At 42.4% G+C, this 18725-nt stretch overlaps 1 protein-coding gene across 1 annotated transcript in view; it reads left to right on the plus strand.

Moving 5' to 3' along the window:
* Positions 1-17785, plus strand: part of USP26 (ubiquitin specific peptidase 26) — a 53269-nt gene extending 35484 nt beyond the window's left edge. The window contains exon 3 of the mRNA XM_027608714.1: positions 14219-17785. Within this exon, the coding sequence (XP_027464515.1) occupies positions 14483-17257 (2775 nt within the window). The 5' untranslated portion in view covers positions 14219-14482 and the 3' untranslated portion in view covers positions 17258-17785. The remainder of the gene's footprint in view (positions 1-14218) is intronic.
* Positions 17786-18725: the final 940 nt, after the last annotated feature.

An 18725-nucleotide genomic window follows, 5' to 3' on the forward strand; every position in this document is an offset into this window, starting at 1 on the left:
GCATTGCCCCTTTAAGAAACCAGATGATAAAATCACACGCTTCTGAGGTTTAGACTGAGTGAATGAGGAATAGCTAGAGGCACAAAATGTTGCATACCCTTTGAAAACCTTCTTAGATCCTCAGCCTAGAGAAGGGCTAGACTGGAGGAGAAAAGTCCAGAAGCTAAGATTGTTTTAAGAGTAACAAAGAGGAGATAGGTTGGTATCACGTAGATTCGAGGTAATAGCCAAGTAGAAATGGAAACAACTGGTTTCAAGCATGTGTAAATAGTCTTAGGTGATAGAGGGGGACAAAAGAAAAAGCATTAGTTAGAAAAATAGAGAATATTAGAAGTAATTAAGAGTAGCCATGCATTTGATTTTAGGGGTAGGTGGGTCATCATTTACTTAACTGGGCTATTCCAGAAGTAGTAGATGGAAAATATGAAACTGATAATAAACCTGCATGAGCACATTATCTGCTTTATTGCTGTCATCCTTGATTTCTTAAGGTAATTTAAGTTGGTTTGCCTGTACTGCCTCAATTAGCTATCCATCATTAACCGCCTTGTGGCTACAGCCAGAGTTGAAAGTTGGCATCTCAGAAGAATACACATCTCCCTCTGGTAGCTGGCCTTCATTTCTAACTCAGAAAACCACACCACTGAAAGCCAAATACTTGGCAGCAACCCACTCTAGTGCATTAGTGAGGCCATATCCAGTATTCTTGAGTATGAGCCTCGTTTTTTTCATCCCAAAGAAATCCAACTTTTCCCATAGCTTATTCCCTTGGTCCCTGCAGCCTCTGTGCATGTTTTTCAAGCCCTTGGCTCGGATGTAAGTAACCAGCTTAAGCATCTGTAGGTCGAGAAGGTATTGGTTCCTTCTAGATCTGTGCTTTGTTTGTTTTCACATATCCAGGAGACATAAATGGAAATCCTCCTGTGTCTTGGGAGAATACCACCCACGTGATCAATGGAGAATCTGCGTTCAGGTCTTAGTAATGAGGTTGTATGTTTTGACAGCATATATACTGATATTTAAAGAACGTTAGGGGATTTGTGTTCTTGAGCAAGTTATCTATGGGCTTAGTTTCCTCATTTGGAACTGAGGAGCTTGGACAAGTTTTTTTGTGAGACAAATTTTCTGATTCTGTGTGGGAAATATCGCTGCCCCTCAGTGTTTGGAAATCATTAAAGATGCCACCCCTTGGCACAGATGAAAAAAATGCACTGGAAATTGTTGAAAACAGCTGTAGTAGAAAACTCCCAGTACAACTCATGGGCTCTTTCAATGAGGAAATTACAAGTTCCTGAGGAAATTCTCATGAATTCCAGCCTCTGTTGGAAGGCACTGAGTAAATCAGTGTATTATTGATTGATCTGCTGTCATGAATCGATTTTTCTTTCCTTTTTGCAGTCTCTGTACCTGTATGGTGAATGTGTCTGTATGGTGAACATCTAGCAGAAGTCTGCACAGTTGTCCAGCAGCTCCTCAGAGAAGTTAGCATAGGCAGTTCCCCAAATTCCAAAGGTATTTTGCATATCGAGCAGAAATAAGTAGACTCTAAAGAAAAGAAAGCAACTAGGCTGTGTGGGGCACTAGGCTATGTGGGCTTGGTTACATGTGCTCTCATGTGTCTAGTCAAAGCCATGGAAAAGTAAAACCTATAAGAGTGCAATTATGAAAATAGGGACATCAAAACCAATCAAATTCAAATCCCTTTCGGTGGCTTCAAAGTCAATCCCAGTGTAAGAACTCTTTTTACAATTGCCTTATGCCTGCCTCATCCAACCTGTCATTTCACCCCACGAATCAATGACTTGGTTTCACATTTGTCAAGTGGGCATGTTAAACACTGGCTCCCCAAAATATCACTGGGACAACCTGTTGTCAAGAAAAAAAGCAGCTGAGTTTATTGCCCACCACTGTGAGGGGGAACTCCATATTGAGAGAGTCTAATCGTGTTTTAAGGGAAGAAGGGAAAGACTGGGGGATTGAGACTTCGAAGTCTGTCCTACCAGGAGTGGGGAACTTGATTAGGGTTTGGGTGTAGGTGGGCCTGGCAAAACAGGGGTCTGGATGCAAAAGGTTCAGAAAGTCTTAGGGTAGAAACTGACAGTTGATGCTTTCTATTGAAGAGTTGCTGGAATGAACAGTGAAGCTATTTGCAACTTGTATCTTCCTGGGCAAGAGTCTTTTCAAATAGTACAGTCACACTGAGGAGAATAGTGGAGTGGTAGACTCATGTCAATGTAGTCAGTAGGCTGTGTGGGGTACGTGATTTTGGTTCTCGGTGCCTACATACTGGGAGAACACACGTGCCCTGCAACTCTCTTACGTATTTTAAAGTCCACAGACATAAGAAGCAAGAATTGAGGGAAGAGGGCTACAGCTAGGTTGGGAGAAGGATGGACAAATTCACAAAGGGAGGTAACATTTGAGCTGGGCCCTGATCATTGGTTGTACCTTTCGAGAGATTGCGGGACAACCTGGTCTTTCATGCTAAAGGCTACTGCTGCTTTTGGCTACTCATGACTTCCTTTCTTCTTTAAGAGTTCATTCAGGGCACGCACAGGTGTTGGCGAGGCCGTGGAGGAAAAGGACCCTCTTGCACTGTTGGTGGGAACACAAACTGGTGCAGCCACTCTGGGAAACAGTAGGGAGGGTCCTCAAAAATTTAAAAATAGAGCTACCCTATGACCCAGCAATCACCCTACTGGGTATTTACCCAAAGAATACAGAACACTAATTCAAAGGGATACATGCACCCGTACGTTTGTAACAAGCATCATTTACAATAGCCAAGATACGGAAGCAGCCCAAGTGTCCACTGACTGATGAGTGGATAAAGAAGTGGTGTATATATGCAATGGAATATTACTCAGCCATAAAAAAGAACGAAAGCTTGCCATTTGCAACGACATGGATGGAGCTACAGAATATAATACCAAGTGAAGTAAGTCAGTCAGAGAAAGACAAATACCATACGATTTCACTCATGTGCAGAATTTCAGAAACAAAACAAGGAAAGGGAAGAAAAGAGAAAAATCAAGGCACAGACTCAACTCTAGAGAACAAACTGGTGGTTACCAGCGGGAAGGGGGATGGGGAGTGGGGGAATGAGGAAAACAGGTGACGGGGATTAAGGAGGGTACTTGTGAGGAGCACCGGGTGATGTATGGAAGTGTTGAATCACTATATCATACACCTGAAACTAATAGAACACTGGATGTTAACTAACTGGAATTTGAATAAAAACTTAGAAAAAGAGTTCATTCAGGGCAAGTAAAGACTTTCCCCTTCTGCCATAGTCCTGCGGGGGGAAATGGAAGCAGTCATCAGGTGAGGTTCGGTGCCCTATTTTTGAAGGGGCAGGGCTCTCTCTCTGAAGCAAGGTGGCGTGTGTCCTTGCCTGTGCTTTTTTACAAATGGACCTCAGAACTTGGAGAAGAGCTTCTTAGTTCTCTGCTTTCTCTACCCTCAGGATGGCCTCCATTAGCACCCCGTAAACATGACTAAAAGACCAGTAGGGAGATGAGGGAGGGCTGAGGTGGTTTGTTGACTTGTCTGAGGATGCAAGTCCAGAGCAACTGCTCATTTTCTTATTTGTGCTTTGTGCGCTCCTTTTCCTTCCAAGATGAGCGAGCTGAGAGCAGAGCCTTGTTTTTGTCAGTGGGGTAGAGACCCCAGAAGCCGGAGCTGTAAAGCTCCAGATAACTGGAAACACTGACATTTTTTGATTTTGGACTGCTATCAGTCTCTCTCTCTCTCCCTCTCCCCCTCCCCTACCTCTCTTTCTCACACACACACACACACACACACCTTTTTTTTTTTTTTTTTTTTAAACAACAAGGAGGAAAAAGATCTGGTATGCAGGATGAGGAAGCACTTAAGTAGGGAGATGAATGAGAATCACTTTTTTAAGGGTTAGAGGTATGATTTCGGTTTTGGGAATCCACTCTTAAGGATATTTCAGAACAAGTTAAAAAATAATAATGAACAAATTAAAGCAACTTTGCATTTCTCGTATTGAGGGAACTGATCGCTCAGAGAAGACAGATTGGTGTTTGGAAGCCGTTATGAGGGATTTTCATCCCAGCACTTGTGGCATTTAGTACGTTTTCAAGTTCATTTCCCCCGCAAAAGTGGCTGTGTCACATTCCCGCACAGCTCTCACTAGGCCTCCCTGTGTCACGTGCAGCCTTAAATAAGCGAAAGATGCTTTGAATCGCTGCCCTCCTTACTTTGGAAAGGAAAATGCTGTAGCTCCCCCTTGTGTCGTGTGAGGCCAAAAACATCCCGGATGGAGCCCCTGCTGCCGAATCCATTCCGTTAGTATCTTGAAAGTGTCTCCTCCAGGCTTTCTGGGGGGGCGGGAAGGACCGGGGTCGGGTGGGGTGGGGGGATCCAGCTAATCTCTTGTGATTTTCCCTTATTTCCTACTCTTCCTTCAGTATATCCAGGGGCCTCTTTCTTGGAGCATCACCTTTTTCTGGCAAACACTTCCTTTGGGATGATTTTCCTCATGACGTTGTAGTGTAGTTATCTTCCACTTAGTACATCAAATCTTCTACCATTTCGTCTCCACATCACGGGAGAGTGGAATTTGATTCTGCTGTTGCCTCCTTCTGCCCAGTCATGGGGGCCACTTCATCCTGTGGCATGACCTTTCAGTTGGACCCAGGCACCACTTTCTTTGCTGCCAACCTCCCACCTCCTGGGTAAACCTGCCAAGTTTTCCCAAGAGTCTCATGCTCTCCCTGGTACACGAGCTTGGACTTTAACATTTTGGCCGCTAGGTAAGCATGCAGCCAGGGTGTGAGATGCAATGACATGTCTCTCTTGGAAACAACTCCCTAGTCTTAGTCCCCTCCCCACTCCTGACTTGGGCGCAGGAGTAGGGGAGATGCCACGGGGCTCCCTATGAGTGAATTTCCTCACTTCAATAATCTTTGATAATTATCGAAATGCTTCACACGCATGGCAATTCTTGTGTAATGTGGTTCTTTTTACCGATTTTGCACCTTTGCCAATATTGCAAGAAGAAAAAAAAGTCTCATTTTATAGATTGTTTTTAAAATTATGTAAGTTAGGGCGCCTGGGTGGCTCAGTCGTTAAGCGTCTGCCTTTGGCTCAGGTCATGATCCCAGGGTCCTGGGATTAAGCCCCGCATTGGGCTCCCTGCTCGGCGGGGAGCCTGCTTCTCCCTCTCCCACTCCCCCTGCTTGTGTTCCCTCTCTCGCTGTGTCTCTCTCTGTCAAATAAATAAAATCTTTAAAAAAATAAAAATAAAATAATAAAATTATATAAGTTATTGTGTAAGACTGATGAATCGCAGACCTGTACCCTGAAACAAATAATACATTATATGTTAATTAAAAAATTATATAAGTTACAAGATTCTGATTGTTAAAAAGATTTCCACTGTTTTGTTGTTATACCTATAGGACAAAACCTTAATGGAATTGCTTCACCGAGGTGTGTACGCATTTTATTTTTGTGTGTATGCATTTTATTTTTATTTTTTTAAGTTTTCATTTAAATGCCAGTTAGTTAACATAGAGCACGATACTGGTTTCAGGTGTACAATATAGTGATTCAACACTTCCATACAACACCCGGTGCTCATCATAACAAGTGCCCTCCTTAATGTGTGTGTGCATTTTATTTTTGTTGTTATTCCTTTCTCTTTCTTTCTTTTTTAAGTAATCTCTATGCCCAGCATGGAGCTTGAACTCACAGCCCTGAGCTCAAGAGTTGCAAGCTCCACCAACTGAGCTGGCCAGGTGCCCTTGTGTGTATATGTATTTTAAATGGGACAGATAGATACCTGTGCAGTCTTCTGTCTCCCTTAACCTGGTCTTCATGTCCTGGTCAGCTTGCTGTTCCAGTAACAGGACCAACCCATTTCATTTCCCCTCTTCCTGCCCAGCCAGCCCTTATTTTAAGACTCTGGACACTGTTGTCTTGAGGAATGTGAGAATCTTTTGGGCTCAACCCTTAAAAGACTCCTGCTTGTCCAGCTTTATGATTTCCTTTGGCAAAGGAAAGTTTCACTCCACACAGATCGAAAACAAGCTTTGCTCCCTGCTCTGTATTCGCTTGGTGGCCCAGTCATAGAAGCAGCCATACAAGGTAGCACAGGCTAAGTGACAAGTCTTGCAAAAGGTGAATGCTTTGTGAATTCTAAGGTAGGAAAAATCAGGCATGGCAACCTTCTGAACGAAGCAAGACTTGGACAGGGTCTTTAAAGACAGGGTAGAACCGAGCCGAAAGGAAGGGCAATTATGAAGGAATCCAGGCAGAGAGGAAATGCTACGAGCAGCTGAGGTGGCAGAAAACACGGAGACTCTTAGATATCACTAACTGAATTCTCCTTATCTTACTTAATACATTTTCCCCTGGGCTGCCATGTTTTGTGTACTTGTCTTCCACCTGATCTGTGGTCAGGAATATTTTGTTGCTTCATCTTTGGATCTTGTCCACAGTTGACTAGGTATCAACAAATATTTTGGTTAGTAAGTGAATAAACAAGCGAACCCAGTACTTCGCAGAAAGGGCTGCCAAATACTAGGAGAGTTGCAGTAGGGGGAAAGGAATTAATTTTCAGAAAGCCTCGTTTATCATAATTTCAATGCAATAAGCATGCACTTCCTCATGAGAGACCACTCTTTTTTAATGAAATCATATTTAACTTCTGGAAAATAATCTGCATTCTGCTTTCCAATCAACTATGGCTTATAAATAGCGCTAACACAATCATTCTAAAAGAATGAAAAACCAAAAAATGCCCTGCCAAATCTGTCTCTCAGAAAAGGTTCAAAGCCTGAATAGTTCATGGGAACAATTTGCTCGTCTAGAGAATTCTTCCCATTTTGGTCAGGGCCTCCTATGGAGAGATTTATGTGCAGTGTATGTCAAGAGGCAAAATAATGGCATTTCTCTGCTATACAATGACTCGGACATTTGCTGAGTACAGAAATGCACCTTTAAACCAGAGAAAGAAGCAGAGTCTGCCCTGATCCAATCATTTTGAAAAGCCATGCGCACTGAAGCTGGGACCAAACATAATGACAGGATTTAATTGCTAAAGCTGTAGAGGCAATGTGCCTCTTGATGTGCTGACCTTTAACCCAGACTTGGGAGGGTGAAAAAGAGAGAGGACGGTTTCCCTGCCCCTTTCCCCCTCCGCAATCTGATTGCGCCTGTTTCTAACCCTGTCTGCATACCCCTAACATGCAGCTCCCCCCCCCATTACTATTAGTTACTTCCAGCTTCGGGGCCAGGGTGGGAATGAATAGAAGAACAGAAAGGAAGGCGGGAGGAGAATAGCAGGAGGAAGTCTACAAGCAGTTGACAGCTGCTTAGAAGCAGGGGGCAGAATTACAGCGTCTGAAATGAGAGCTGAACTCCTGGTCCCCTGATGCTTCTGCCCCCCCCCCCCCATAGTTCATGGGATTAGGCCTTTCCATTTTTCCGTTCTCTGTCCCTATTTCCACCTCTCTGGTCCATATTTGTAATTACTCCCCCCTCTACACCTTCGGCTCCCTTACTCCTTGTATGTGGTTCCTCACGAATGGCAGCATTGCGAGTAAAGTGAAATGCAAGGTTCTGCCTATTACACGTCCACTCCATGGCAGCCGGGCAGCCGAATATAGCTGGAGGAAAACACAAATCTGCAGATCGGTCCCGCTGTGAATTTGTGACCATGAGCCTTAAGTTGGCCCTTCGTGCTGCCCTGCAAGGGCTCCCATCCATTCATTCTCCTGCTTTTCACAACGTGCACACCTCCGTTCTCTTCAGATCTCTTCCCTGCTCTCTGGCCATATGGGTCTGCTCTGTGTTGCTAACACGCCGAGCACACTCCCATGTGCGGGGCTTTGAACTGACTCTTCCTCCTGCCTGGAGCATCCTGCATCTGTCTCTTTGCTCCCTCACTTCCTTCAAGAGCCTGCTATGCAACGTCATGGTCCTCAGTCGGGCCTGCGCCGGCCACTCTGTAGAAGGCAGCAAGGACGCCCCCCCCCCCCGCCACCAGCGCACCCTGAGCCCCTGACTTTATGTTCTCTTGAGCAGTTACTACCATCTGGTGTTTGTAGTTTTGGTGTGTACATTTTCTATCTTCCCATGAGAATGAGCGTCTTGCGAGGCCATGGGTTTTTTTTTCTTCCACACCTAGAGCTTACCACAGTGCTTGTTAGTATGCCATACATATTTGTTTAAGAACCGAGTGGATAGAAGACGGCCTGTTGAGTTTTGAGGGTCCCCTCTTCCCATTTGCCAAACCCAGCAGATTCACCTACTCACCCTCCAGTATTTTTTGTATGGTGACCATAGTTTCCAAGCCTAGATTCGATGCACATCATCTAATTGGTGGAGAGAATATCTTTTACTTGGACTTTTTTGGGAAATTCAATGTGATGATTAGGTATATCCTACTTAGCATCACAGTTTCCAACGAATCTTAGAAGATCATTTTCCAGTTAGTTTAATGGGCCCCGAGAGTGGAATTGGTTGATCCAAGGTCACTAAGCTATGTTTAGTTTAAAATAAACGTGACTTGAAGTTGTTTGGCTTTTTAGGGCTCTTGCTTGGGATTATGAGAGATACCCAGAAATTATTAGAAACCTTTGTGGTAATTGTCTGGCCCTGTCTTACTTACTGCATACAGAGTCTAACACACTAGCTCATGGGTCTTTCATTTCTATCCAGTGAGACTTGCTACGGTAACTGGGCAGGATTTCTCACCATATGCTAGATGTGTCTTTGTCCACACGTTTTCTTTATTTAAAAAAGATGTATTTATTTATTTTAGAGAAGCGGAGAGGGGCAGAGGGAGAGGGAGTCTTAAGCAGACTCCACTCTGAGTGTGGAGCCAGACACGGGGCTCCAGCTCACAACCCTGAGATCATGACCTGAGCTGAAATCAAGAGTCAGACCCTTAACCGACTGTGCCACCCAGGCGCCCCTCACTCCACATGTTTTTAAACTTGAGAAGTTGTGAAATAGGGGTGCCTGGGTGGCTCAGTCAGTTAAGCATCTGCCTTCAGCTCAGGTCATGATCCCAGGGTCCTGGGTTCGAGCCCCATGTCAGGGAGCCTGCTTCTCCCTCTCCCTCTGCCGCTCCCCGGGCTTGTGCTCTCTCTCACAAATAAATAAAATCTTTTTTTTTTTAAAGTTGTGAAATAAAATGATAATTAAAATTCACCACCTCTACCAAATCACCTTCTCTACCTTGCCCCGCACCTATTCAGTGAAATAAACATGTACTTGAGTTTATATAGGTGATCCCAAGTGTAATAAGATGTCAGTGGAAAAGATCGGACACTAGAGATGTTTCTTTCTCATAGCCACAAGCCAAAAGGGCCTTCTAGGGTTTATTCTTCTGCCTCCAGGTGGTAAATACCTCCACATTTTCTCCTTTTATAATGAGTGCTTTGGGAATGAAAAATGCATATTCAAATTTGAAGGATGTATTGGTTTTCAGGTTTTCAGGTTTTTCTTGCTTTTGAAATAATGAAAGCAGGAATGGTGGGAAATAGAAATACAGGACACAGAGAGTAAATACTCCAAAAGCCTCACAAATCCTTCTAAAGTTACCCTAATACACAATTATTAACTGGGCTTCTGGGTTCTTGGACTTGCAGGCGTTTTTCCCAAGGGCCAATTTCTTTGCAGGAGGGCTTGGGAAATCTCACTCCAGAAGATTCTCTCCTTTACAAAACACTGCTCCCACCCCGACTTTGTGTCAAGCACTAGAAAATGGCACTGAAAGGATATTTTCCCAGATCCTTTGTCCCCACCTGAAGCAAGGCTCTTTTCATTTGTGTTGTGTATAGGATGATGTTTACAGTCTACATTGCTTAGGTACAGTGAATACTCACGTCCTTTGTGTGCCTGAGAGCCCTGGTCAGGATACACGGCATAGAGCCGACACACAGGAAATCATAATCCATAGCATAGAGCAAATGCTCAGCAAATACTCAATGACCAAGAAGATCGATGTAAAGTGAATTAGTAAATGAACCATGAAGCAGACATTTCTACCAGGAGTTTTTAACCATACAGCCACTTTCTTGACACCAGAGGTGATGCCTCCCAATCTGACAAGAATAGTGCAGCTCTATGAGTTTTTGCCTGTACTCTGAGATCAGCAGCTCGCCTAGCGTGTTGCACTAGTAGGTGACCAATCAAATTGAATGGACTGAGTTTGTGGGTAAAACGAGAGAAAAACACTTTGTCTTTCACAACTTTGGAATGGAGTTGGAATATCACTACTGCTGAAGCCTAGTTTAGTCCGCATAGAATAGTCACATAGCACTCTTCAGTGGAGTCTTAGAAAACGGATACATTTTAGTTTAAAATCTTCTAAAAATGAGCAAAGAAGCCCTAAAAGCCTTTGAGTGACAAGGCAGAATCAAAAAGACGATTTCAACTTAAGATGGGCTAGCTAGGAAAGTGAGCAGTGGTTAGACCCCTTGGCTGTCCATCAGCAAGATGGCTCCTAATCTGCACTTTCCCTGCTCAGTGGGCACAAAAAAGTCGCCTTTATTCTGGAATGAAATATACGCACCTTGAAATGTGAGGAGAGAGCAATGAATGGAGACATCATTTTTGGAAACACATGTCTCTTAGCCGCCCTCTTGAAGGCAGAGAGTGGAAATGCCATGAGGGTCTTAGATTATTTCAGCTATCATTAGAAGAAACAGACAACAGTTTTTGATAAATACAGATCAACTGGGATCACAAAATTTTTGAATGCAGCTTGGAAATCGTTCTGGGGTTGTAGGTTCTCTCAAGTGGTTGAAATAGGAGAAATGAAGACTTTGTCTCTTTTTTTTGTGGTGAGGAAATAGTTTAAACTCTTACTTAGCATCTACAGTAGGACAGTGAACTATAAATAATCCAGACAACTTGAATCTGCTGTTGTGCTTGAATGTTTTTATGGCCCCATTTCCACCATGATAAATATGATCGTTCTCTCACTTGGATGCATATGCACTTCTGTGTATGGATGGGTGCAATCCCTTCTTCACTGAACAGAGCTTGACAGATAAATACTTGATAAAACAAAAATCTCCCTAACTTGTGCTCCACCAATTTTGAGTTTTTGATAATTTGGGCAGGGACCAGATCAAGCAGAAGTTTCCTTTAGCATTATCCATAAAGACAGGGTCTGCTGAGCAAGTTAATAACATAGACAAGATTTAGGAAGAGTATTTAACTATGTAGGAGAAAATACAGCTTCCCATAAATACTGGCACATGCCTTCTTGATAACAAACATTTGTAGTGCTAAGTGCTTACCTATTCATTAATTCAGATTGGCCCCCTATAGAGTTATTCAGAAAATTTTAATTTTGAGTGACTATGTACATCTGATCCTTCCTCGCTGGTTTTGAGTTACAGGGAGCTAGCTCAGATTATGTGGACCCTATGGGCAAAGCTGGCTATAGGATCCTCTCTAGCTTACATACAATGGGCAAGAAATTCTTAGACTTACTTTTGTCAGTGAGCCCAATACTTTAGAGTTGACTATGGTGTCAGTGGGATGCTAATCACTAATATAACTTCCTTTTTTTAAAACTAATATAACTTCTTTGGAGTCACTGGTGTGTCCTGTGGAGAGCTAAGAATGGAAGACGCAGGTGGGGTGGGGGGGAACAGCACACTGATCTCTGATACCTCATAGTTTAAGGTCTTGGCTTGGCCTAATGGTAAATATTTGTCAGGAGGACTACTAAGCTTTGTCTTTTTTTTTTTTTTTTAACATATCTGTACAGTGCTCAATACCGATGGGCATATACTGATGCACATTGAGAGGATCCATTCTATTTTAGAGAGAAATGTTCATTACCAATAGATGATGTCTTGGTTGTTCAAAGTCCATTCTAATGTCATCTTAGAACATTTAGGGTTTGGGGAATGGTTTCTTTATTTAGTATTCAGGAGTTTGTCCTTGCCTTGAACACATCTCATAAGCTTAGTGAGTGTTCACATAGGATGTGTGAGACATTTTTGGAAAGCTGGGACATTTGGCTATATTTTTTGACCATGAGTTATTTGTAGCTGATACAGGATGACAAGCAGAAATACCCATGGTGGGGCTTTTTTAAATTGATATTTTCCCATCATATTTTAGGGCACTTAGTGGTTTAAGTTAAGTTTTCAGTTCTCCTTTGACTTCTTACATGTAGGCTGTGGTGATCTTAGTGCACTGTCCCGGTGCTGTTCCTTGTAACCTGTTGGGAACTTCTCTTTCCCTACATCAGTGATTTGCTGTCTGACTGTTTCCTTTTACTTACCTTCTGCTAGGATGATGTTAGGGGCCCAGTAGGGTAAAAGCCAGGAGTATCTGGCTTGTCCCAAAGCAGGCAGTGTGTGCTTAGAAGTGTTAATATGTAAAGTATTAGGGTTATAGATTTATCACTTTGTGAAACTAATTAAAAGCTGCTAAGGTGCCTTCATGAGTGATGTGTTTGCAAAGCCTTGGAACTTGTTTGGGGAGTTCTTGGACTGAAGTTCAGAATGGATGGCTGTGAAGTTCTCACGCCAAAAATGGCCTGAGTCAGGTAAATTTGGTAGACCTAACTTGTTGAAAAACATGTTTCACTCGTGGTTTAGTAGGCAAGGCACCTGGGGAGTAGAAAGATGGGATTATTTCAAGAAATCAACCTAATTTAGCTTGTGGGAAGTGCACATCAGGCATTTCATGTCAATTGCAAGAGGTAATCAATTGGAGGGGCATGTGGAAGCAATTCTAGCCAATCAGAAGGACAGTGTTAGACTAATTATAAAAATGGTTACTTTACAGTCTTACTTCCATGTAGTCTGGAAGACAAACAGATCTCACACTCACTGTCCACATCCTATAATTAACCCTGGATAAAAATGCCTTGTACTTGTCCATGGATGGCTAGATATGCCCTAAAGGTGTTCAGATAATAGTTTCTGGAAAAGAGAGTAATAAGACCTAAGGCCTACTAGAAGCTGTTGCATGTGATTTTCCCATTGCCTGGGTTGGTGGTCCAGTTATACTACAAGGCCTTATGTTAGTTCTCCACAGCCCAGTTGACCCAGACGATCTACTGGTGATTTTACTTTAGACAGGTGAATGTGAGCATAGTTGCAGGTATGAGGAAAGCAAGACTAACGATCCAGGAGATGGTGTTGTATAGTACATAATTCAGCCATGTTGAGCATAACCAGTTTTTCTCTAGGCCATATGATGATGCAGTAAGGAATGAAAAGTAAAAAAAAAAAAAAAAAGTTAATTGGGAATTAGTAAGAAATTTGTGTATGTTAATAAGAGACCCTTAATGCTGACTTGGTTTTACCCCTGGTATAATGGCCAAAAGGGCACCGGACCATGGGTTTGTTTCCTTTTTTAATCTGGGGCATTCTTCACTCTGCATGGATGATACCAACCTTGAAACTTGGGGCATGCCTCCATAGGAACAGTGAAGCCAGCATTGGAGCCCATGAGAAACTTTCCACTCATCATATCCTGTTTCTTGTAAATTATTTATACTACCTGCATTTGCTTGTTCAATAGTAAAGCACAGTAAACACAATCTTGAGCTTAGTCTCAGTCATAAATTTAACTTTCAAAATAGTTTTTTATGGTCTTGCTCCACATGGCTTTAAATTTTCAGTTACCTCACACTTATGATCATAAGAATCGGGATTGGTTAGAGCATACCAGGTCATCTTAGCTTGTTAGAGCTGGAGATAGCAAATTCTTTGATACCTGCTTTAAGCAGTGGTAGGTTAGGTGCTCACATGGGGTAGAACGTGTGGACTTCACACTGTGCCACGTGAAAGAAAGGAACATAACTGGATTTGGAAAGAGGTAGATTGATTTACATTTAGTGGCCTGTGTATGAAGTCCTGTAGATTTCTGGAGCTATTAAGAGCTATTCACCTGTTACTGGTTTGAGGGCAGCCTAGTGCCTCCACTCTCTTATTCACTTATTACAATTGCCCTTTGGGGTCATTCTATGACAGGAGGATTAGCACATTATATGCCTACGCTTGAGACACTGTTCATTATGCTCTTCAGCTATGTATTGAAAGTCTTCCAAGTGTTTAATGATTTCAGTTGAAGTGGAGAAATTAATCAGAATGGAATCTTGTGTTGTAGTGGAAAGGAGATTTAGTGTATGGGAGTAGAATTTGAGTTCTATCCAAGCATTTTTCTGATAGCTTAAATGATTTTTCTTGATTTTTTTTTCCAGTAGCTGCCTTGCCATAGAAATCAAGATTCTTCCCTCGTGTCATCATGTACAGCTCTTGAAGGGTATTGGTTTTATCACTAAATAGCTGGACATCCAGAACGTGAAGAAACTGTAGTAGAAAACCAATACTAAAATAGAACCATTCTTAGAGAGAACTAAAGAATCATTTCTTGGTGCTGTCTCCAAAAGTGACCTTGCAAAACAAATTGGAACTTCGAGATTGTCAATAATTCAGGATACGTGTAACTTATCTGTGAAGGAAAGATGGCCACTCAAACGGTACACGGTTTTGTCCAAATATGGAGCAGGAAGATGGGGATGTCTAGGTCCAAAGAAGCATACATTGAAACAGTAGAAATAAAGAAGAAGATCAAACTGGTGGTATATTTCACCACTGGAGAATATATAACTTTTCGACTAAGGGATAATATTAAAAATGTGGTCCTTAGATCATATGGAGAAAAGCAAAATCACCTGCATTTAACTTTACAAAACAATAGCTTCTTGTTTATTGAAAGATTATCTTCCAGAGATGCTAAAGAGTTGAAGATGTTCCTGGATAGAGTCCATCAAAATGATATTCAGCCATCCATGAGACCTGGGAGGGATGGAGGTATCTTTGCCAGCATGACACCACCAAAGGAAATCAACAAAATCTCATTCCACAAAGCATGCAAGAAGCCAAATAGTGGATCTTTTCAAACAGGAGAAGGAAGTGGAACACCTGACCTTCAGAAGATGCCTTTGTTTGCATCAGAGTTATCAAAACTTAGTTGCAAAGATTTACTAGAGAATGGATACAGGCAGAGGAAAAGTATGCTCTCATCTGGTTCAAAGATGAATGGGAAAATCCTGAAAAACAGTGACTCTGCAAGAAAGAAGAAATCCCAGACAAACCCCTTGAGGTATGTAAGCCACAATGAGGAGAAAAAATTGAGGTTAAGAGTGTTAAAAATGATTAAGAAATTAGAGGCTAAGGCGTTAACCAAGACCGTTTCTCCTGGAAAGCCTCACCTGGATGGCCCAGGTCTTCTTCAGATGCTGTCTGAGGAAATATATTTGTCATTTCTGTTGGCACCAAAGTATAATGCAGATGACCCACAGTGGGACAAACTCAAGATGACCTTTGACTTCTACCCAGAGAAATTATGGCAAGGCCTCCCCAATTTGGGAAATACCTGTTACATGAATGCAGTTTTACAGTCCTTATTTTCGATTCCATCATTTGCTGATGATTTACTCAGTCAGGATTTCCCATGGGGTAAAATTTCCCTTGATGCTCTTAGCATGTACCTGGCACAGCTGTTTGTTTTGAAAAATATTTATAACATAAAAATCAAGGAGAGGTTACTTGTGCATATTAAAAAAAACATTTCAAGAGTTGCAGGGATCTTCTCCGGCAACATACAAAATGATGCTCATGAGTTTTTGAGCCACTGTTTGGATCAGATGAAAGAGAACATGGAGAAATTAAACACAATTTGGAAGATGAAAATTGAATCCGAAGAGGACAGTTCAGCTCAACAGGTCTTTGCTGGCACTGCTGCCACCAGAGTGCTCATTTGTCCCGTCATCACTAATTTTGAGTTTGAGTTGCTGCGCTCTATTATTTGTCAAGCCTGTGGTCAGGTTGTTCTCAAGACAGAAGTGAGTAATTATCTCTCCGTCAACCTTCCCCAGGGAGTGAAAGCTCTCCCTTTGTCTATTCAGTCTGCTTTTGATCTCTTCTTCAGAGCAGAGAAACTTGAGTACAGATGTGAGAAATGTCAGCACAGGAGTTCTCTCGCAGTGCACAAATTCAGTAGGCTCCCCAGGGTTCTCATTGTTCATCTGAAACGTTATATCTTTAACGAGTTTTGGTTGCTAAGGAAGGATGAACGGGAAGTTGTTATTTCTAAGTATTTAAAGTTATCATCTCATTGCAGTGCAAGTACCAAACCACCTCTTCCTGTGAACAAGAATGCGCATAATAGGGACTTGCAAGTCCTAAGAGTCTTTCAGAATATGAGTGCTGAAAACCTCTGTCCATCAGCACTTTCCACAAAATTGACCTCAGCATCCAGTGTCTTCCCGGTTCCACACACTGGGCCAGACAAAGAGCCTGAACCACAAAAATGCCAGATTCTCTATGAAGAGTCACGCAGAGAACAGCAGAAAAAAGACCTGGGAAAATGTTCCAGACTGAATACAACAGAGTCCAAACTGATGAACCTAGGAGATAGAGCCGTCATTGAAAAAGAGCTATTGGCCGCTGGCTTAATGATGGATCTGGAAGAAACGTCCCATTCTCTGATCCGTGACAATGAAGGTAAACCCACCAGTGGTCCAGAAACACGCCTTGCAGACATTTATCTTCAAGAAGCGTCTGAAAATCTAAAGCAAAAGAAATATGAGAAAACTAATATGTCTGTAGATTTTGAGAGTGTTGCTGACACCACTGAAGATTTTTATGGTGGTAAGAGAAACAGAATTTCAAATGAATTCCAAAAAGTGGCTGAACATACCCAGCAGGATGAAAGGATGAGGCTCTACGAAGAAGCCCTTCAACAGGCACTGCTTAAAGCCATTTTGAAGCCACGTGCCCAGAGGTACACGGAGAACCTCAGGAGACCTACAGACTTGAGTCTCCAGGGGGCCAATGTGAATTCCCTAGGTGCATCGGGTTCCAATAAAAGCCCTGGAAACAAACAAGTTTTAGATACGGAGAAGACAGAAACGGAAGCCAAGAAACCAAAAGGAAATGCCGAGATGAAAGATCTCTACACCTATCGGCTTGTCGCTGTAGTCAGCCATCTCGGGAAGACCCCAAATTCAGGCCATTATATCAGCGATGCCTATGACTTTGAGAAGCAAGTGTGGTTCACTTACAATGATCTCCAGGTATCAAGTATCCAAGAAGCTGTGATGCAGGAAGCTAGGCTTTGCACCGGATACATCTTCTTTTACATGCACAATGAGATCTTTGAAGAGCTGTTGAAAAGGGAAGAGAACTCCCAGTCTCGTAGCACGCAGACAGGGGAGACCCCTCAGGAGAAATAAGTGGAACGGACTCCTGGTTGTACACATCTGCTTGACTGCCTAATTGGTCATCACTTTCTCCATGGAAGAAAAACTCTGAATGCTAGCCAAAGATGAAGAGGCAGTTGGCATCTAGGACCAGAGTTCAAGCAGAAACACTTAGGGAGAAACCTCCATTCCTAACCCTAATACAGACACTTCAATCCCACCGTTCCACCTGATAAGCGTTCTTTTTCTACTAGGCTAGAATTGTGCCCTCCATATTTGAGTGCAGTGGATTTTCAGTGCAATCCTTGAACCAGCAGCATCAGGAGCATGGATAAACCTCTTAGAAATGTAGATTCTTGGGTCCCACCACATCCCTACCCAGTAATTCAGAAACTGTGGTTGAGGTGGGTTTGGGGTAGGGAATAGCGATTTGATGGAGGTTTTGTCTGATGCTTGAGAAATTTAGAGAACTACTGCCATGTGCTAGAATATCCTGGTGGATTTTGCTCTTGTATATTTGAATTACGTATATTTCTAAAGGGGTTTGATTGTTTTTTGTTTCTTTTTTTTTTTAAAGATTTTATTTTTTTATTTGAGAGAGAGAGAGCACGAGAGGGAAGAGGGTCAGAGGGAGAAGCAGACTCCCCGCCGAGTAGGGAGCCCGACGCGGGACTCGATCCCGGGACTCCAGGATCGTGACCTGAGCCGAAGGCAGTCGCTTAACAGACTGAGCCACCCAGGCGCCCCTGTTTTTTGTTTCTTATATTCATGTATGCCTTTCCTTCAGAAACTTATAAAACACACACACACACACACACACACACACACACACAGAAATCACTCTTCTGATCATACTCAGTGATTTGATGAAAAAAATTTAGTTTCTGGAGTCCTGACCAAAAAAACCCACAAAAACACCAACTGCTGAGGTCCTAGCGATTTAAAAAAAAATAGTTGCTGTGGTCCTGTCAATAAATAATAAATGAAGTTGGTAACTCATGAATCCTTTTGGGCATATGCAAATGAGACTATAACACCGGGTCAAGTCTCCAAATTGTTTGCTAAACTCCTCCTTTCCCTCAGTACCAAAGGGGCTATATACGCTCAAGCTATAAACCTTAAGGATGGAGAACTTATTTGCCCTTAAGAACTTGACCCATCTTTCCTGTTTGCTAGCAAGCTGTTCTTGGTGTCATTTTGGTCTTCTCAGAGAGGCACTTGCTTTGCCTCAAAGGAATATTGATTTACCAGAACTTTATCTTGAACAATCCTCTGCATTCAACATTGCAAGGCTAATTCTAGATTTCTTTTATTTCTCCGTATCTTTTAGCAATGTTGGCCTTATTCCTTCAAGGAATAAACAAACAATGCATACTTTAAAGTGGACTTGTAGGATTTGGAAGTCTTACTTGTTACTGATTTTGTACAATGTCATAAAACATGCACCTATTTGATACAATGTCATACAACTTGTGCCTCTTTAATACAATGTCATAAAACG

The sequence above is a fragment of the Zalophus californianus genome, chromosome X, assembly GCF_009762305.2.
Source record: "Zalophus californianus isolate mZalCal1 chromosome X, mZalCal1.pri.v2, whole genome shotgun sequence".
Lineage (NCBI taxonomy): Eukaryota > Metazoa > Chordata > Mammalia > Carnivora > Otariidae > Zalophus > Zalophus californianus.